This window comes from Doryrhamphus excisus, linkage group LG11, assembly GCF_037039965.1.
Source record: "Doryrhamphus excisus strain RoL-2023G ecotype Guam linkage group LG11, RoL_Dexc_Guam_v1.1, whole genome shotgun sequence".
In the NCBI taxonomy this organism is placed as follows: Eukaryota; Metazoa; Chordata; class Actinopteri; order Syngnathiformes; family Syngnathidae; genus Doryrhamphus; species Doryrhamphus excisus.
In genome coordinates, this window is record NC_136367.1 from 20,496,535 (window position 1) to 20,519,127 (window position 22,593).

The 22,593-nt window shown below is 40.7% G+C and overlaps 1 protein-coding gene across 6 annotated transcripts in view; it reads left to right on the top strand.

Moving 5' to 3' along the window:
- The window catches only part of foxp1b (forkhead box P1b), a 145,060-nt gene that overhangs the window by 110,974 nt on the left and 11,493 nt on the right, over positions 1-22,593 (top strand). For all 6 annotated transcript variants that reach the window (XM_058087447.2, XM_058087454.2, XM_058087397.2 and 3 more), the window contains 6 exons: positions 4,027-4,204; positions 10,771-10,878; positions 16,378-16,465; positions 18,118-18,201; positions 21,140-21,347; positions 22,449-22,525. In XM_058087447.2, the coding sequence (XP_057943430.2) occupies positions 4,027-4,204; positions 10,771-10,878; positions 16,378-16,465; positions 18,118-18,201; positions 21,140-21,347; positions 22,449-22,525 (743 nt within the window). The remainder of the gene's footprint in view (positions 1-4,026; positions 4,205-10,770; positions 10,879-16,377; positions 16,466-18,117; positions 18,202-21,139; positions 21,348-22,448; positions 22,526-22,593) is intronic.

Sequence of the window (22,593 nt, forward strand, 5' to 3'; positions counted from 1 at the left end):
CTAGAAAATAAAGCAAAGATGGAATGAACGCTTTCAAATTGGCTGCTGAAATGTAAATTAGTGTTGCCTGTAGATAACAAATTTGAGTGAAGCACAATTGCTGATTTTTATCCTCGGAATCATCCGTTTTCCATAGCCGTAAATTCTTTTGACATTAATGTTCCAAGTCTTGGAAGCGGTCAGACGATATCTGTTATAAATTACAACAATTTGCTTGGGAGGATATAAAGCCCCCATAACCACTACAAATCGACACAAATATATATATAATTCGATAAGCAGTTTTCCAAGTTGTTTTGTGCTTTTAATGTTGAAGTTAAATGTAAGTTCAATGCAAAACACACACAGTGTCTGCACATTGGGGCTAAAATGGCCCCCGTCCCCCTCTGAGATGCTGCACAACATCATTTAAGTTGACTCTGAGAGGCCAGTGGGATGGTGACAAGACAAATTTGCCGGTAATATGAAAGCAAAGAATGTAGCCAGCCATGAAGTGGCCGCACATCAGGGACGGCGGTGGGTAATACGGCCGACCTGTCAGTGATGGATACGTCCAGCGCTGGGTTACTGGTAATAGTTCCTGCAGCACCAGACGGGACATATTTCAGGCCTAAGGGGTGCATATCAGCAGGCTAGTGATTACTGCAACATAAACAGGGGTGCGCTAAGGTCCCGGCCTGACGGAACAATAAACTAATAGCAATGTCACTGTCCCCCCCATGACACCGGCTCTGTGCGCGAGGAGTAACAGCCCGCTTTAAAGAGCCCGCAGCACTGGGAGCCATTTTTTATTTCCAGGATGATGGCCTGCAACTGATGTCATTATGGACCCTAAATCAACTTTCTGCTTGCTTGAACATGGTCACCCGGGTACAGGGGGACAAGGACAGGAAGAGGTTGAAGTGCTTGGTCCGTCTCCGTGCCAGAGCTACCTGCCGAGTTAAAATTGATTTGGGAGCGCGGTGATCAATCAAGTGTCCCAACAACATACATTTTTTACGTGCGTGTCTGTATTGTCCTGTCATAATGAGGCAAATAGTTGTGTTGAAAAATGAAAAGAGGAAAGATAAACCAATACAGAATTTACAGGAACGGACAAACCGCCGGTATAAGAAAGGGAATTTTACCCATCAATGTCATTATGTTTCTCCGTAATCGGATGCGGACATCTCCAAAAGGAAGTCAATGCAGTTTGCTCGAACACCAAATATAATATGGGCCGGGACATTTGTATAATGACGTTTTATTGTCAATTACGTGAAATCATGACGCATCGCTGTTGTCGAGCTGTAAGCGTTCAGGGTTGGATCAAAGTCCTGGGATTTAAGGCCATAAACATACCCCATCCGGAATGACACACCTTTGTCCCACTCCGTTACCGCTCTCATCAGCCCGCCGTTTCATCCGAGTAAACAGCCGTGTCGGGGTCACCAGGACTCCCGGATAATTGAGCCAGTGCGGGCCGCCCTGTCAGGCGCATGGGCTAAAAATACATCGCCCGCTGTCACCTGGCACCAAATGGGGGGGGATGATTGTTCCCGCTGTCTGAGAGCAGGACACTAGCATCACTAGTGACCTTCTCTTTCTTTAAACAAAAAAAAAGGTAACAAAAAAAAGAACTTCAAAGTCTCTTCAAGGCTTCAGAACCTCAATTTAAAATGTAATTGTAAATCAGCAAGCAGGTGATTAGCATGCTAAAACACAGAGTGCAACATTGAGCATGTTGTGCCTGTCATGGGCGTGCCCTTCGATTAGAACTCAGCAAGGCGTTGAAGAGAATAAGGCGAAACACATGCGGGCGGAATAAGAGCAAAGCGCGTTGAAATATCTGAATGAGGAAAGACACTCCTTGGAACGTGGAAAGGTTATTGATATGTCCTGCAATCATTTCCTCCTCTTTGATATGCAAACGATCCAGTGTGAATTTAGAGCAATCCTATCAGACTCATTTCACACTTCTTAGCCCTCGCGTCTCTCTAGAGTCCTCTGCCTCATTAGGCCAATGTTCTCCATTACCAGCATAATTAAAATCTTTAGTAGCTTATCAAATTAAAAATATTTTTGCTGATCGGACTGAGATCTTCACCTCGCGTTTATTTTGCACAACAGGAATAAATTAAGACTAAGCGTTTTGAACACAATGTATTACAATTTGGTGCTTGAAAGGAGCACTTGTGATATCTATAGAGCTGCTGATGAGAAACCGGGACGGGGATTTGGAGACTATAAACTCGAGTAGATAAGCACGTGCAAATCATCTTTCATTTGCCGCTGCTCATTTGGAGAATGCATGTAATTAATTGTAATGGTAAACGAGTGGCCTTCCCGATTTGAGTTTGAGTTCACGTTGCTAAAAAAAAAAAAAGCCCTTTGCTGGATTTGTCGCCTTTTCTGACTAAATTTACAATAACCGCATAATATGCACACATGAAACGTCGTCACATTTGACCTATAACACCCATAATAATAATAATAATTATGATGTTATTATTATACATTATTTGTATTGTGTTATACATTAATATTGTATTTACAACATCATAAACCAAAAAATAACATAATAACATTTAACCAAACCCAATCGTCATTTGCAAGAACAAATTTTCCACAATTATGAATTAAACTGTAAATACCGTATTTTCTGGACTATAAGTCGCTCCGAAGTATAAGTCGCACAAGGCCAAAAATGCATAATTAGGTAGAAAAAAAACATACATAAGTCGCACTGGAGTATAAGTCGCATTTTTTGTGGGTAATTTATTTTACAAACTACTTGCAAGGCAATTTCTAATATTAATAAAAAATAGAGAACAGGCTGAATAGGTGTAAGATATGCTAACATGATGGTTATTCCGCTACACCAAAAATAAACAAACAGAAAAGGTGTCCAGTGTTTTAACATAAACAGTTTTTTTCATTTATAAGTCGCTCTGGAGTATAAGTCGCAGGAACAGCCAACCTATGAAAAAAGTGCAACTTATAGTCCGGAAAATATGCTAAATTGTCATAAATTGTCATTTGGCCTGAATATGATGACTCAGAATTGACTACTTTTCACATACACGCACAAAACAGACATAGCTAATGAATTAGATCGGGAGCTTGGTGAACCTTACCGGTAACTGCTTTGTTGTTTCTTTAGCCTATCCAGCTTCCCAAGTATATGTTGTTTACAGTATTAGATTAACACACACCTATTCAGCCTGTTGTGAAGTTGAATAACTTATTATTACTTATTATTTTTTCCTCTTCATGACACATTTTTTGACTGATGGGACCTAAAGTCTGAAAAATACGGTATATCTTGCAGTACGTTATAAAGTTATCGCCCTCTCAGCACACGCCTCTCCGTGACATGCAGCGGTTTTCAGGACGGTCGTTATGCTGATGGCCACAAACCTTATGGCGTCCCATATCTCAGTTTCAAAACACACGGTATGATTCCTTTTCATGCTTACCCCCCGACCCTGGGTGTCACTCATATGCAGGAACACGCGCACTGGCATTCTGTGGATGTGTTGTCAACACACCAAAAAATGGCGTGTGTCTTCAAGGGATTTCTTTTTTCAAAGAGCCGTGTGAGCTGCAGTGTGCTTGACTTGTTAAATGAGGTTTAAGTCTTCTGTGTCAATTGGAGGCGGCGCAGAGCTTTAAGTATTTTGCACATTAATGCGCTTTTGAGAATATTACCCCGGGGTCCTGTTCCTCAAAGAGGCGGGGGCAGGGGGGGGTTTGTGTTGCCGATGTAAACATATACGTACAGGAGTTGTGTGTGCACCACACAAAAGTTGATGGCTATTATTCAGAATTCATGCCTTGTCTGAATGTTAATTATTTACTCCGGGCATGAAGTTTGCGTACAAATATACTGCAGATGACAGGCGCAACGGGGAGGGGGGGGGGGCACTTGCGTGAGATTGTAATTAATACGCTGTTTTGTTTACAGACAGATGATTTAATTAAACGATGTAGAAGAGAGATGGATTAGCTTGTAATTGATTTTATTATCCAATTTGTTTGTTCCAGGCATGATTCCTGCAGAGCTCCAGCAGCTATGGAAGGAGGTTACAAACGCTCATGTGAAGGAGGAGCACAACAACGGCCACCGGGGCCTTGACCTGTCCTCCCCGACGCCACCAAAGAACCCACTCCACAACCAGCATGCCACCACCAATGGGCAGTACACGAGTCATAAGAGAGAAGCGTAAGTTGTGTACCTTCCTTACAGACGTGCCGCATCATGGTAATGGTAATGGTAATGGTAATGGTAATGGTAATGATTTTATTTCATTTGAACATGCATCAGATTACAATTGAGTGCATCCCATAATCAGTTCCCAGTTCCACATGTCCGAAAGGAGTAGGAAGAAGCAAAGCTTATTTTTACAATCAGTAACTGTTACATTTGTTCACTTCCTGCTTTCCATAATACAGTTTAAGGTTTTTTTTTTGTTTTGTTTTTTTCATACATCATACATGATTTGGGTTATTATTGCAAAAACAGACTTTTTCAAATAAGGTTTACATTCTGTATCTAATATCATGGCTGACACATTGACAATCTTAAATGATGCATATTCTTTCATTTTTTTCTAATTAACTCGCCGTCTTGCAGTGTCTCCACAATTTGCAACGTCCCCACGGGGTTTGCAGTGTTTATAATTAATTTATGTTCCATTTAATATTACAGTACTGTTAATGAAGGGGTCAGGTCCACCTTGCCGTGTTTTCAATTGCCTTTCCTTGATAACATTACGCGCATTAGAACAAGCGAAACACAAATCCAGACCATTCGTGTTTACGGTACGTGATGAAAAAAAGCTGGCATGTGGTCGAAATCTCTCGGAAGGAATGAATTTGGCATCTTACACATTTGCTTGTTTCCTTGCACCAAAGACTGATCTTTGAACTGATAGTGAGGAGCCTCCAGGCGCTATGAGCTCACAGCGTAACATCTGACTTGCGTTTCACTGATCAAAACCCGTGTGTCATTAAGAAAGCTATGCCGATAACACTGTAAAGCAGAGAGCCTTTGGAGGTGAGGACCGACCGCTTGCTGGGGGGTCACGGGGGGGCTTGTAGAGAGCGACACAGAGTATGATTCATCTGGACGCTGACACAAAAACAGGAAAGCTGCTTTGATAGATTCTCTCTATAGATTATGTGTACGGATTACAGCTCAGGTTAGGGTGACTGTAACCCTTACCTTTTTCCAGAAATCACCCAACAACTAACAATTACAAGGTCTTATATTATATTATATCCTGGATATTGGCTCATTCACTCCATCACACACGGTCACGAGTGAGCAAACAAGGTGAGCGTCAGCGGCACGGCAGACAAACGCGGGCCCCACGGAACATCGAGGAAGACAGCGCTCGAGCTGGCAAGCGCTGACTGTCAGAGATTAAAGAAGATGTCAGCAGCAGTTTAGCACACGCGCTTTAGGTGAAGACAGCAGCCTCAGCCGGAATAGTCTAGGAGCATCTTCGATCCGTCGGGAAACCGAGCAGGGAGTTCTCTTCGCCTAAAAAGTGCACGAGATGGTTGATGCCAAGTCAAAAAAAAAAAACATTGCTGAAAAAACAGACCTCCGCCAAGGTTTGTGACTTAAATTGTCATTGAATAAGATAAGATTTGACAGAATTAAGCATTTCAATATGTAATGTATTTCATGTTACGGCTTAAACTAAATTAACTCGTTCAATACCAGCCATTTTTCAGAAGACAACCATTTCATACTTCACTGACTGATCCTCGAAGGCACACAAAATATTGTCAAAATATGCCTACATTGACATGGATCCTACCGAAAGAAAGATTAGACTTAAAAGTGTCTTTATTCCCTTTTCGGCTTTGTATGAAAAGCTACTGTCCATGTCAAACAGAACTTTCACTTGGAGACAAAAACGTTTTGATTCTGTGACATCCGAAATATCTAATTTATTTAGAAATATAACACTATGAATTTATTTAGAAATATAACACCATGAATTTATTTAGAAATATAACACCATAAACTATACGTGTTACACATTCCCTACAATGTAACCTTGTGCACACTACACTCCTCCATGCTCTTCCTGCCATGTGTGTTTTTACCGCCTCCCTGTGTCCATTTTTATGGCTTAAAATTGCTCTGAGTGTAATGCATTAGTGGGGGGTTGCATCATCACCTTTTTTTGCCTCTTGCGCAAAAGAACTTAAAATGCGTATAAATCCTGTATGTTAGGATCGGGCGTTGCGGTTTATAAAAACATATAACAACATCTTTGGTATTGAGTGAGTCTAATGGTCTTCACTCGAGGGATGGCATACCAAAAACAACACGACTACACTAGAGCACTTACGGCATAGCAGTTTGGACCGCTTTAGCTCGTCACATTAACGGTATGTAAACGCATCACTATGAGCGCATGTTTGAGTAAAGCCCCGTAAAAGAATCCATGCATTTGAATAATCAGGTTGAAGATAATGGCCCGGGCGTCAACGGAGAGCATCCACTCGTCTTGCCAGCGCTAAACTTAATGAACTTTTAATTGATGTGGTTTTGCAAGTCCTTCTGTCAGGCAACAGAAACAAGCCTCTCCTCTGATGGACCTGTTTTCCCGACTGGCTTCAGATGGGTTTACAGCAGGCCCTAAGTACCATGTAGTTAGTTTCATGTGTCATATAAAATCTGCCCAGGCACAACGACGCCTGCAACTAAAACCTTAAGTGCCTCCACAGGAATCACTCATCGGCTTTGCACTTCCGTCTTAAGGAAGGAGGAGAAATTCAATCACTGATGCCTTGGCACACCAAAGCCATGGCACGTGCTGCTGCTTTTGGTTGTCTCCGAGAAGCAGACTTTTCCGTCTCGGAAGCTACAGTACATGACCGTTTGTCAGTACTGTGAAAATATACCCGTATGTGTGATTCCGGGTGTTTATATTGATGCCTGATATCCTGATATCCTGATGATCTGATGTGCTTATTCAAATGAAAAGTGTGATCTGTATCTGACACAAATTCCCAATACAATCCCGCATCAGCTCAGCACTGGGAGCATCCCGTACTCGCCGTGCACTTGGCCCACTTTGCTTCCCAACAATCAACAGTAACTACAGCTTGGGAATTGGAACAGCAATCTGTTAAAGAGGTAAATAATCAAATTTGGCACCAGTCCATCTCTTTTTTTCCCCCCTCCCAGTTTACTCATTATAATAATGACATGTAGTCGTAGTGACGGAAGGGGTAAGGAATAGAGCAGGTAAAGTAGTTAGGCCGGGAGAGATAAAACTGATCCCTGAGGGATGCCAAAAGGGATGCTGCAAATTCCTCCGTGGGAGACTTACTGGATGCGGCTGACATTCCACATTTGCCAATGGTTGTGGAAAAGCCGTTAATGTCCAATTTCTGTGCCAAATCTGTCTTTTTCCAACGGTGCCTATAAAAAGAAAACATACAAATTTTGTCCAAAAACAATGCCTATATATTTTTAATTGATAAAAAAAATCATATCAGTGAATCTAATAACAGTAGCCTACCAGAGAAGTCATTCATTGCTGTCCTCATCCTCCTCCTGGGAACTAAAACCACCAAAGTCCTCTTCTCAATTCAACAGTCTCGTAATTCCTTTGTCGCACACTTTGTCAGTCTCGTTCTCTCATTCATTGTCGTTCTCGGTTCCTCGGGCTGTTGTCTTCACTACGAAATATTCCAGCCTTTTGAATCTTGCTGGTGACAGCGGATGATTGGCGGTCCAAGCAGTCTAAGCCGAAGCTGTAGTAATTCTACACTTGATCAAACTTACTTAAGATATGTCAGATCAAAACACAATTGCTTCAAACTGGGATATTAGCACCCGTTTCAGCCGCCCACGTGACTGCTTCCTGAAGCTGCACTCTAAGCATCATGGGAACTGTTGTTTCGTGATGTGACTGTGATTGGTAGATAATGAGGAAGTGTTGCTATTGGGGCGATGGCGAACTGTGTGTGTCAGAACGCTACATTACCTACAGGATGTTACTGGCACTATGTTGCGTTCAAGCACACGTTGCAGGTTTAATGTAGCTGCTTATCTAATAGGACCGATGGCACGGTTGTCTTTACTGCTGTTATGATATCGTTCGCCTCTAAAAGACGTGTCATTGGTGCACGTCAACGTGTTTTTTTGCTGGTTTTCTTAGTAAATTTGTTGCCAAAAACGTAAAACCCCCCATGTGTAACCAACATGAGTGCGGTTTCAATTAAAAACTGTGGTAATCTTTGGCAGTTTGATTTAAATATTTAACAGCTGTATCACAAAAAAGGTCATAATCTGAATGTATGATTCATAACAGAATGAGGAGGAGGGGAAAACCCTGCTTATGACAGCAATATAGTTACTGTCTGTTTTGGAAAATCAATATGATCAACTAAAAGGGTATACCCCAAAAATGCTTCATGAGTAAAATATGCAACAGTAGATGCGTAAATTAAAGTTTATTATAATGCTTTAAATATTTCACAATGATTGTTTAATACTATAAATACTATTTATTTCATCTTTCAATGATTGTTTAATACTATAAATACTATTTATTTCATCTTTCAATGATTGTTTAATATTATAAATACTATTTATTTCATCTTTAATACGTGCTACATGTAAATAGTGTGAATTCTCACACTCCCAAATGAGTCCATGAATCTCCACACCTTCTAAAGAACCAGCCTGGACGAGAAGCAGCAGCCTTGTGCAGCCGTGGTCCACCAGAAGCACAGGTGGTAGCGATGTAGGCCGCCCCCCCCCCCCCCAGGCTCTTGTAGCTGAGGGTTGTCTTGTTATGGTGCCGGTGTCCATATGGCCGCCTCGTTTGCTCTCGTGGTAGCTTCCACTTAGACCACTTTCTTCACTGCTGATTGGGCGTATCTTTACTTCCACGCCTCTCGCCATATGGAAGATGTTGTAAAGTTTGTTTTTATCGAAGATGTCCCTGCTATTAAGTTTGATTATTCGCCAACTCCCGGTGACATGGAGTGGTCAGTCGGATAAATTGATACCAGGTGCCAATGTTTATATTTTGTGCTCAGTCTGAAAAGTATCTGTTTTTTTTCACACATTTTAAATACTCCTTCAGATAAGTCTTAGCGCTATCGTCCACTTGAGCGATGTAATGGACGACAGAATCCAAGTCCCACTTTGGTTCCACACCTGACTGTGATAAGTGAATTTCCGTGAAGTAGGATTAGCAAATAAAAACTATTTATAACCTTCTAAAGACATGTTTAACATTATTAAAGCCTATAGACCTGCACGGCGTTCATGTGGTTAGCACGCAGACCTCACAGCGAGGAGACCTGGGTTCAATTCCACCGGAGTTTACATGTTCTCCCCGTGCATGCGTGGATTTTTTCCGAGTACTCCGGTTTCCTCCCACATTCCAAAAACATGTTAGGTTAATTGGGGACTCCAAATTGTCCATAGGTATGAATGTGAGTGTGAATGGTTGTTTGTCTATATGTGCCCTGTGATTGGCTGGCAACCAGTCCAGGGTGTACGCCGCCTCCCGCCCGAAGACAGCTGGGATAGGCTCCAGCACCCCTCATGAGGATAAGCGGTAGAAAATGAATGAATGAGTGAAAAATCCTATAGTCATGTACACTCGTTAGTAGCCATACTGAGAGTAAATTAGTCATTTAGACAGGTGAGGTTGGATTTGATGGACGGCCTCAGAAGGACGAGTGTCTGTTTTTAGTCATTTCAGCTCGTTTACCAACAAGGCCGAGAATGCTGCATGCCCGTCGCTAATACTCGCTGATACTGATGTAATCCTGCCGGGCCGATGGATAACTTAGCCTTGTCCTGCTCTTACATGCGGTCTGTAGCGTTTTAATGTGTGTTTAAATGACGTCTGCTTTGGCTCTTGTGGTTGTGGCGCTTGTCAGCGTGATGGAAAGAAATTGCTGACTGCTCCGTTTGTGTCTGCAATCTGCAATACTTTTGCTCCTACTTTAAGCTACACAATAAAGGCCGTGCATGCAAAGTAAATGTATACAGTGTATTAGCTTGATGGATTGCTTTGCATATTTAAAAAAAAAAAAAAACTTTGCTACGACTACTTTCTTGAATTCAATCGTGGTTCACACCTTCTTATTGAACACTCAGATGTACGTATTGTGCTCGAACACCTCATCAGCATACGGCGTTGTGCTTGAAAAAAGGAGAGGCGTTCATTCTTCTGTCTGCATTCTATGAACAAATAAAAAAATGACACACACATAAAAAAAGAAGCTTAAAGGATGCCCTGGTTGTAATCTGTCTATAGTGTCCCAGCCCTAAAAGAACCACTATCCATTCATCACAGAGAGTCACCTATGTTAAGATGCTTTGGTTTGCCACTGGACTAGTTTTTTCAGGCGTACTGTTTGGTTGTACGATAACGCAGACATTTTTATGGTAATAATTTATGTTTACGATCAAATCCTACGGAAATCGAGTAATCAGAAAGCCAAAGTTTTATTGAAGCATAAAAAATACAAACTTATTACGAACTTATTCCACATTTCAACCATTGTCTATACGTGTTATACTGATACTTAAAGAGTCCAACACGATCACATTAAAGTATTTTACAACCAAATCCATCCAATAGTGGTATTTGTTGTAGTACAAGTAAATGTCGATACAGGCGGTATTGTCAAAAAGGTCAACATTTTAAGTGAGCGGACATGTCGGCACCGTATCTCACAGCGACAAGACGTTCCGTGATGACTGATCCCACTTCCTTTGCATCTCCCCTCCAGCGCCACCGTGGAAGAGTCCTCCCCCCACAGCCACCCTCTCTACGGCCACGGCGTTTGCAAGTGGCCTGGATGTGAAGCGGTGTTTGATGATTTCCAGTCATTCCTCAAGTAAGTCGAATCCACACTCTGAGCTGCAGTGCGTCGTTATCCTGCATTTCTAACAATCGCCATGACTTCGCACCGGGCTCGATTACACGTTTTGTCACACCGTCCGCACAGATGCACCGCAGCTCCAGCTAGTTGTTATTCTCGAGTGGGTGCCTGTGACGGTCCTCTCTTGACAAGGGTACTGAGACCAGGTCTCCTTTGGAGGACACCATGGGCCTCTAATTCCTGTGATAAGTGCAGTTCCCATGGTGATGGGGACCGTTTTTCCCAAACAAACAACCGTCGGATGTTTTTCCACGGCTTTGTGCGCACGGCATGTTTGCCCTTGTCATCAAACCATGGGGATCGACGTCTTTCACTGTTTCCTAGTCCTTGTGGTGTATTTCTGTCTTTTAAATCACCTTTTCTCCGTCTCACTTTTCTGTTCACTTTGCACCGTCTCTGTTTGTGTTCCTGAGCTACTAGCCAACCATGCATGTACTCCGCCATGTCGGACAGAAACAGCTGCTTGGGATTGTGATTTGGTAGGACAGCTTGTTGTTGTTTTACATCAACCATCCCGCGTCTGAAAGCTCGGGTTTACTTATCAACTCGCCGTGCGCCGACTTCATGTTAATCCAGCTCATACCAGCGCCATCTGCGTCGTGGCAGCAGATCAATGGCTCACTGTCACCCCGGATTAGTCTCACTTTAAACAAGATATGACACAATTCCATTATCCCAAAACAAGCGGAGGCCCGGCGTCTCAGCAGACGCAGGCAGACAGGTGTAGAGATGAAAGTTTTGACTCTTTGTCAATAGTTCGAATCCCCTTCGTTTACATAAATCCACACATAGCAGTGCAGCCCACCTTATCCCACTAGATGGTATCACAAATTTAAAAATAGCATGACTGTTTGGTGTCTGAAGGCCTAAAACTCAGAGTTACGTAGCGCACTGGACTGCCTAAACTGGGCCTGCACAGTGCAGGGAGTACATACAGTGCGGTATTTGGATCAGTTCCCTAAACTTCCATCCATCCATTTTCTATTCCGCCTATCCTCACTAGGGTCATGATATGACTTGGGGCGAGAGGCGGGGTACACCCTGGACTGGTGGCCAGCCAATCACAGGGCACAAATATTCCCACCCACTTTCATACGTATGGACAAATTGGAGTCGCAAATTAACCTAGCATGTTTTTGGAATGTGGGAGGAAACCGGAATACCCGGAGAAAACCCACGCATGTACGGGAAGAACATGCAAACTCCACACAGACATGGCCGAGGGTGGAATTGAACCCCGGTCTCCTAGCTGCGTGCTAACCACTCGACCACCGTGCTGTTGAGCTTTTCCTTTCGGGAAATTTGTTGTTTCGGAATGTGGGAGGAAACCGGAGAGAACATACAAACTCCACACAAAGATGCCCAAGCGGGGATTCAAACCCAGGTCTTCCTGATCTCCTGATTGTGTGGCGTACATGGTAACCACTCATCCACCGTGCGGCCTGTTGTTGAATAATATAATAATCAATCGCAAGGAAAATTGATTAATTATTGCAGCTCTAATCCAGAGTAAAAGTTTGGAAAGTCCCGTATTACAGGAGACCCAATGCGTTTTCATTTGCTTATTTGTAATAAACATATTAAATGAAAGCATTCGTTCTAGCCAAACATCCTCACACAAGGACTTTGGGAGGTTGCCTTTAAATGATTGAGTTTTTATTGCATCCTGACATCGCCTCGCCCTTTTGTTTATAGAAGAAAAGCGAATCCATTTCTGTGCACACAGTGGAGCTTTCGCCTGAAAATGTCTGCCAGTGCACTCTGCGTTGTTTTTACAAGTGTTTTTATCATGGCAACATCTTGTTTACTTTAGTGGCCTGCTCAAACCGCTTGGAACATGTTAAGAAAACAGCCAAGGAGAGTCTGGACAAAGCTGCTTTTGTCTAACAGTAGGCCAGTGTGTGAGCCGCTCACCAAGGCGTTAACTCTCAAAGCCTTAAGCGCTTCCACATGAAGCCAAGCAACCGATACTGCAGGCCTCTGAGAAGAATCAAAAACAATAACAAAGAATGTATTTAGTGCGCTAAAATGCTTTGGCCAAAGTCTCCCAAGGATGGAGGAAATGTTGAAAGGAGAAGGTGGCGAGGTGTCTGCCAGTGTGGAGTCAGCAGGACTCGTACTGCGCAAGCAGACAGAAAGGAAGGTGAGGAGGATTCTTAACGTGGAGCAGACCGAAGCTCCACATGCCAACAGCAACAACCAGCAACTGGACTGCAATGTTGATTTAAACTTTGTGTGTTTATTTTATCCTCCAAAGAAAACATGACATGCCGACATGCGCTATCTTGATAAATACAAAGCGCCCGAATCCCTGTTCCTGTTTTTGGGATCAGTGCACGGAGAGGCAGGGGCGTCACTAGGTTTTGAAGACGGGGGGGCTTGGCCCCCCTGGAGAGGCACAGGATATGAATGAATGTAGTAGACGTTCAAAAAAATAAAAAATAAATAAAAATATCCAAAAACAAATAAGGAACAAGAACCGGGATATAACTTTCCCACTTTTGGAACAATTTAGTAGAGATACTCAATTTGTTTAGGCATTAAATTTACACAAGTACACACAATCTACACTGCAAAACCGCTGCTCAAGCTCTGCAACCAATGGACAGTGATCAATTTTATAATAATCATTATTATATTATTAGTCTATTATTATTACTATCATCATTATTCTTCTTCTGATTATTACTACTACTAGTAGTAGTAGTAGTAGGCTTATTGTTTATTGGCTTGCTTATTAGCCTGCTTTTGCCCTATTATATATTAAAAAAAATTGTTAAAAAAAGACAATTTTTTTGTCTTTTTATACCGCTGTGATGACACTTTTTTTGATTTTTTTTTTTTGTAAAATAATAATAATAATAATTAAATAAATAAATAAATCTAAAATTATTTAGGAGGGCTTAAGAACATTTTAGGGGTGCTGAAGCCCCGCTAAAGTAGGCCTAATGGACGCCACTGCAGAGAGGTGCAGTCGGTCGGGAGTCCAGTGTTCATGACGGTCAAGAACCAAGTCTTCAGTGTCCTCCCCGGAGGTCAGAGGCAGTGAAACACCGCAGTGCCCTCTAGTGCCGCTTCCGTCTGCAGGCCGGAACCTGAACTGTTTTGGCCTCAACTGTTTTTTTATTTTTAATTCCACAACATGTTGCCTTTTAATGAGTTATTTATCATTCTAATAGCTGGAATAAGATACATGCTTAAAATGATATATTCTAATTTAAAGATCTGGGGCACCTAAAATAAATACAAATAAGAAAAGATCAACAAAGTAACTGACAGGTTTTAAAAAATGGCCGCATTAGCGGAATGTCTTGAGTGACTTGTTTTATTGTGCCAATTTACGTTCAACATTGTCAGTCTGCCACGGAGCTTTTAAAAGCTCCATTTGAAGTCCAGAAAGTGACACATGCCGACGTGCGCCGTCCTCTCTTGATGTCAATCCCAGCACCCCCCCATCCACCCTCCCACCGCCCACCCCGCCGCCCGCCGCTCCCTGTGTCCAGACACTTCTCTCAAGGCCGCATTAGGGCCATTTGAATATTTCATTTCCTATTAATTATGCACTGTGACTCTCCATGTCATTAGAAGAAATAAAGTGGAATGTAACAAAGGATGAAAAGAAACGGGGCATATGTCTCCTATGAACAAGTCCATTTCAAAGCCGCTCACGTAGGACGCCCTTCATTGAAAATTCAGTTGATGCCAGTTAAATTGAAGTTGAAACGTCTTTACCTATTTTTTTTTTCTTTGAAATGTTTACCAGACCTCCTTAATTGAATCGCCACTAATGAAAAGCACAGAATGGAAACTGCTTTTTTTTTTTCTAAATATTACTCTTAATTTGTTAGGTAATATTATAAAGTAATTGCAATAAATAAAAAAGGGCCATAAAATACTAGTATGTGCATAGTATTTTTTTTAAAATATTACTTTATTTTTTTGTACCATTTTTAGACAAATAGGTCAATATTGAAGTTAAAAAATGTGATAATAAATAATTATAATTTGTATATTCTTGGCTTTTAACTTTATTTATCACACAAACAATACATTACAAGAAAAATCCTCACCCAGAAAGGACAGAAATTGTTGAATTAGGGCTGCAGCTAAGGATTATTTAGTCGATTAATCGTAAGCGTGTTTTGATTAATCGGTTAGGCACCAGGTGAACCAAACACAAACAGTTTAGGCCTCAACAGTTCATCAAATGCCAAAATTGTTCTTAACAGGATTGTTGATTAATCTTTGATTAATCATTGATTAATCTTGAATTATTTGTGGAAAAAAGCTGATAATTTAAGGCTTTGTCGCTTTGGTGCAGTCTTTTCTGTTTTAATTTCTGCAAGGGAATTAAAAGAGATGCTAGTTTGTGATATAGTAATATATATTTTTTTACTTTCTAATAATTGTGACTGAATTTCCAGAAAGATTCCAAATATTTCAATACCTCAGTATTGAAAATGTGACATTCCTAGAGGAGCACGACGCATTTCCTTCCTCCACACGTCGGTTTTTCTACTCCGAGTGGCATTTAAAGCACCGCCGCGCACGATGTTAAATTTATACCGCTGTGATGACAACCTTCCCGATGCCTTCACTGCCTGTTTTTTTATTTGCTGTGAAAGACAGAAAAAGGTGCATTGGTCCCGTCGTGCGGCTCCACCACATGCACCCCCCGAGACGCGCTTGGTGACAGTGACCTACATGGTCACCGAAGATGTGATATAATTTATGATATATATAATATATTGGATCCATTAGTGAGCATAATGAAGTAGTGAAATGAAAGGGTATTTGTGAAATCAGTTCAAACATCCTGCTCGGATTATGATTAAATGATTAATGAAATGCCCCTGCATAAGCATTTTCAAACAGTAATTCATGCGCTAGCTGATAAAATTCCTCCAATCATATTCCCTCACTCGTGAACCTTATCTGCACCATTTTATATGAATCGGAGGAAAAAAAAAAGCTTGTCTGCAGCAGGCTGAGCTACTTATTAAGATTAGTTATAAAAGTAGAGGCAAAGGAATATCTTTTCCTGTATAAAATGATCATGTATAATTATAGCCATAACTCAAGGTTGTGACAGATCCCATTTCCTTCTTCTGTTTGCCTTCGTTTTATTTCAACTATTTTAATTTTAATGACACAATTAAGGGGAAAACATGGCCGTGTTCACCTATCCGGGGTAATCAAAGCGCTCCTGCTTATTTTGCCGTCCTTCCGTCTTGCCGCTTATCTGTCATTCACGCATGTGTTTGCGCCACGTAGCGCGTGTTTGAGCCTTACACGGTATTTACTTAACTATTTACAGCGTCTCACGCTTCACCCGGCTGGGTCGCGTCATTAAAAGCGACTTCACAGGGCTGCTCTGGCATCAAACGAGCTGCAGCAAGTGAAACTGACGGGCTTTTTTTTTTTTGTGTGTGTTCTCTGCTTTTTGTTTTCCAGGCATCTTAACAATGAGCACGCCCTGGATGACAGGAGCACCGCCCAGTGCCGGGTGCAAATGCAGGTCGTACAACAGCTGGAGCTGCAGGTATTGTTTGCGCCTTCCCCTCAAAGACAAAACAAGCTTTTGCATCAAACTTCAGCCACGGGGTCACCCGGAAAGACACCCCACCGCATCAATTTATACATCTGCAAAGTAACGAGTCATTAAAAATGTGTTATGAATGCATGACAGCCAGGAAAAGATATACGAGGAGCCTGGAGCTAACAGGAGAAGATAATTACATTTTGTATATTACTGCGTTTTAAAGTTATTTACGACTCTTTTGCACCAACAATAAAATCCGGAAAAAAATCCTCGCCCAGGTAGGACAGGAACTTGACTGACTTGGAGTTCATTTGCCTGTTTAAAATCCATATTATTTAATACTTGGTCACCAGTGAGCTGTATTTTTAGTTTTATTTTCTGCAAAAGGTCCATAAAATACTCTTATGTGCTAAAGATAAAAGCATGACTCAGGGCCTTGGTGCACACACTGAATATGAGCTGAATAAAATACTAATATATGCAGTATTAATACCTAAAATACTAAAACCTGCAGTAAGAATATTGAAATATGTAACATTTTCTCTATGTGATTTTTTTTTCTTTATATACTTAATTTTTAAAATTGTTTTTTAATAATTGTTTTTACTATTTTTTATATATCAGCCACATACCTACTGTTTTTTTTTACTGCTGTATGCATATTAATTTTTTAAAAATCCTATCATACTAAAACCTGCAGTAAGAATATTGAAATATGTAACATTTTCTCTATATGATTTTTTTTCTTTATATACTTAATTTTTACAATTATTTTTAATAATTGTTTTTACTATTTTTTATATATCAGCCACATACCTACTGTTTTTTATTTTTTTTACTGCTGTATGCATATTAATTTTTTAAAAATCCTATCATACTAAAACCTGCAGTAAGAATATTGAAATATGTAACATTTTCTCTATATGATTTTTTTTCTTTATATACTTAATTTTTACAATTATTTTTAATAATTGTTTTTACTATTTTTTATATATCAGCCACATACCTACTGTTTTTTATTTTTTTTACTGCTGTATGCATATTAATTTTTTTTAAATCCTATCATACTAAAACCTGCAGTAAGAATATTGAAATATGTAACATTTTCTCTATATGATTTTTTTTCTTTATATACTTAATTTTTACAATTATTTTTAATAATTGTTTTTACTATTTTTTATATATCAGCCACATACCTACTGTTTTTTATTTTTTTTACTGCTGTATGCATATTAATTTTTTAAAAATCCTATCATACTAAAACCTGCAGTAAGAATATTGAAATATGTAACATTTTCTCTATATGATTTTTTTTCTTTATATACTTAATTTTTACAATTATTTTTAATAATTGTTTTTACTATTTTTTATATATCAGCCACATACCTATTGTTTTTTATTTTTTTTACTGCTGTATGCATATTAATTTTTTTTAAATCCTATCATACTAAAACCTGCAGTAAGAATATTGAAATATGTAACATTTTCTCTATATGATTTTTTTTCTTTATATACTTAATTTTTACAATTATTTTTAATAATTGTTTTGACTATTTTTTATATATCAGCCACATACCCACTGTTTTATTTTTTTAATGCTGTATGCGTATTAATTTTTTTAAAATCCTATCATATGTCATCCTTTCTCGCAGCTAGCGAAAGATAAAGAACGTCTGCAAGCGATGATGACGCACCTTCACGTCAAATCCACAGAGCCCAAAGCTACCCCGCAACCGGTGAGCAAGCCTGCCATAAGTCTCTCCTGCCCCCCCCCCCACCCCCCAGTTCTTTTGTTTGTCTTAATTGGCACACATGTATCCATTAATCTGTCCCTCCATCTTCTTATTGTATCTGCTAAATAAAAACAGCTGTTGTCTCCGGGGAAGCCAGTAAATATCATTGGGGCCACATCTGCTGACATCCAAGATTCAATTTGGTGTCAGAGATAAAGTGGATGCACACTTTGTAACAGCTTCGCCGCTGCAGCAGGAGGGAAGCAGAAGTCTGTTTGGCATGGAAGTCAACAGTCAAATCTCAATCGTTATCACAGCACATTTACAGTAAAATCTACATCTACACGTTACTGATGGAAAATGTAAAATATTACTTAAATGGACACATTTTATAAACGCTGCTGCACACAATTCATCATAATAAAAAAAAACATTTTTGGAGACCAAATAAACCTACACTGTCTGTGAAACCTTTGCAGCATTTCCTGTAAAGATGGCTTTTCAGCTGTATTAAAGAGTTCCCCCTTACGCAAAAGGCCTATCGCCCTCAAATATTGTTCAAAATCTGTCTATATCTGTTGGTTAGCATTCATAATTCATAATTCCACTTGCACAGGTGTGCCCTAAGCTGGCCACAATAAAAGGCCACACAATAATTTAATAATAACAATCACATCCTTACACCTTACACCTCCTTGTTTTTGCCTGTTTAGAAGATATTGCTGATATTGACATTATACATAATAACAAAGCTGTATAGGATGGTGGAAATATACACTCATTTATAAGGAAAAAAATCTAAAAATAGAACTCTCGGTATGCTCAATTGACTTTAGTCCCAGCATTTTTACATGGGCTGTATGTAATATTAAACATGTCCATATCCCATTCCAAAAACTATGGCCATAGTTAAACATGTAGTCCTTATCCGAGATGGACAACACTTTAACATCGTAAGGGGGCGGGCTACTCTGCCATGTCTTAGAAGGGACCTCATATCCGTGTGAATGACACTTCTTTCATAGCACCGAGAGCCAAAGATCATTTCACTGCAGGGCATGAATTCCAAATCACACACACACACACACACACACACACACGTACACATAAATGCACAATAGACGAGCAGGAGCGGCGGCTCTCATCACGCTGTGCAGCTTGGATCATTTATTTACAGACGCCTATTGATGTGCAGGGGCTACATGTGCGTCTCGTCTCTACAGTAGCAGTCAACACAGAGTGCCTGGAGACAACAAAAGGCTGTCTGTTAAAGCTGTCCTTGTGTCACACGCTGATTGTGTAGATTAGATTTAAAAAAAAAAAAAAGTGGTCTGTGACACAAAGACATTTGTATATTAAAAGTGGTTGAGGTGGCAGATAGCATCTTGAGTTCACTACCCCCCCCCCCCCCCCCCACTCTCTCTCTCTCTCTCTCTCTCTCTCTCGCTCACTGTGAGAATGGCAGATCGCTCCGCTAACAACCTCAAGGGGACCAAGCAGGGGGTTTTATTCAAATTTATTTGCAAAAGTTACTAATGCAATCTCGCTACGAAGCGTTGGCGTGGCGGACAGGTCGAGTCCCCACGTCCAAGTCCACAGTAATTGCTTGTTTCTGTGTTGTTGCATATAATAAAAGCGCGTATAAGTAGTAGCCGGCTGCCAATTGTAAGCTCAGATTCTGTTATAATTAAAGCAAACTGATAGTGTGCATATGGAGCATCAAATGAATAGGATTGGTTTTATTCGTGTAAGATGGATGAGGTAGGGGCCTCCAAACAAATGCGACGCATTATTAATGCGTGTGTGCGCGCGCACGTGCTCGTGTCACTAAGCATTCTTGTCAGAAATCTGACCTTTTACGCCATACATAATTGAGGAGGGACTTTTTGTTTATTTTCTTTAGCAGCTTGCCGAGTCAAAGCCAGTATAATTAGATCACCAATTACCATTTAATTAATTTCAGTCTGAAGTCTCATTTTGTCTGGGCGCTGGAGTGAGTCCAAATGGGGAGACAAACAAAGGCCAGGCTATTACCAGCCTGTCTGGCCTATTGTTGCAACCTCTCTGTGTTTATGGCCGGGGAATATGGATGAAACCAGAAACAAAGCCTGCTAATCCCCACAAAGAGAAGTCAACACGGCGGCGCGGCGTTACGGTGATCGCATTGTGTCCAAAGCGTGATTTATTTCCTTCGTGATTTACAGTAACGCTCCTTTTTGCTCCTGCCGGGGAACGTACTTTGTCGCTAACGTGGGGCTGTGTCAATTCCCTTGTAAACACAATGTGGGTTTATGACTTTGATATAGAAGATAAATAAAATGGAAAATATAATAAAAATATTGGGAATTCTATTTTCTCAAAATTGCATTAATTTGCAATTTTTTTTATATTTTTTTAATTTTTTTTTTTTTACAAATGTACAATTTTAAATACAAATTTCCTGCCCAGTACTAGCTAGCTATACAAGGGTCATGCTCAAATGTTCAACCGGGATGGATGCCTTGCACAGGCCACCCCCGCCCCCCTCCCCCAGCTGCTTGAAGCCATGCTATACCTTCGTTTCGTAGCACTCGCCGTAATGACTTTACATTGTAGCCATTATCACTTAGCGAGGTCGTCTTCCGTAGGTCAGAAGCAGGACTTGTTCCTCGTCAGATCACCTCCATAAGCGTCTCCTTAACAGATAAGGAGGTCCCATGTTGGCCAGTCCGGTTGGGGTTTAAGACGGGGGTATTGTCCAAAGACACAAAAGATGAAACAAAGCTGCCCGAAACAGGAAGATGTTAATGGGCCCGGCGGTGAGAAGCGTGGACAGGCGGGGGGTCTGAGAATGAAGAATGGCCGATGGTTGATGTGCGGGTTTAAAACCTCGGTGCGGTTCATTGTCGAGAAGGATGAACTGAGCTCACGTGCGTCTGTTTGTTTGCTTTTTTTCCTGTAGCTCAACTTGGTGTCCAACGTCACGTTGTCCAAGTCGGCCCTTCCCGAAGCCTCTCCTCCGCTGAGCCTGCCCCAGACCCCCACCACACCCACAGCGCCACTCACGCCCCTGTCCCAGACTCACTCTGTCATCACGGCGAACAACCTCCACAGCATGGGCCCCATGCGACGGCGTTACTCTGAAAAATACAACATGCCCATCTCTCCAGGTACTCACGTGTACTTTTGGCATGAATGACACCTTCTCCGAACATCATGGTTTTATTGACTGGCTCTGATATGAACTGTAATTGCATCCTTTACAATAATATATTCATGTGCTGTTTACAAAATACTCACACAATAGTTTAAATACTTTGGAAAGCCAATAAAAGTAGTTTAGTGTCCACTGCCATCGCACGTGTTATTTGCATCGGAAGCACCTTCAACGTCTTCTGTTGGACTTCCAACACACGAGCGAGAAAGGCCAAATGACTTTAACAATAACTTTAAATTAGAGTATGTATTCATATCTATAAATCGCATGGTGTCCAAATATCCAATCATCCAATCCAGCTCGTTTTTTTTTTTTTTATATTTTATGTTGCTCCTATTTTGGAATAAATTTGGCCTACCGACTCGTTGACGTTGATGGGCTCTCCTGTTTTTCTGTGTCTTTTTTTTCTAGCAGCCCCGCCTCCCCCCACATACAATGCTACTGTATGACTAGCTAGGATGTAGTAGGTGCTGAACCAATGCACAGAGTGAACTCTCTTCCTGCCAGTTTGATGCACATGGCAATATACAGAGGGCGGCAAAATTAGAGAGTATGTTTTTTGTTTATCGTGTGAAGGAGAACTGTTGTCTCGTTTTCATCTCACAAGACTCCTACGTAACACTGCAAAAATATTACCGTATTTTCCGGACTATAAGTCGCACTTTTTTTCATAGGTTGGCTGTTCCTGCAACTTATACTCCAGAGCGACTTATAAATGAAAAAAGTGTTTATGTTACGTAAACACTGGACACCTTTTCTGTTCATGTTTATTTTTCGTGTAGCTGAATAACCATTGTGTTAGCATATCTTACACCTATTTAGACTGTTCTTTATTATGTTATTAATGTTAGAACTTGCCTCGGTCAAGTAGTTAGTAAAATAAATTAACTGCAAAAATTGCGACTTATACTCCAGAAAATACGGTATATATTTTGAGTTTACCTCAGCTGTAAAATTAAATTCCCTTGTCAGGCGTTTAGTCATGATGTGTCATATTCGTGTCACATGACTCATTAACATAATTCCATGACAACAATTTGTTTTCTCATTGCAGATCTCAGTCAGAACAAAGAATTTTACATGAACGCAGACGTCAGACCGCCTTTCACGTACGCCTCGCTCATAAGACAGGTAAGGGTTTATTTTGTCTTCTATGTGAGTTTCCAGTAGTTAAAAAAAAAAAAACCTTTTAGTTTTTC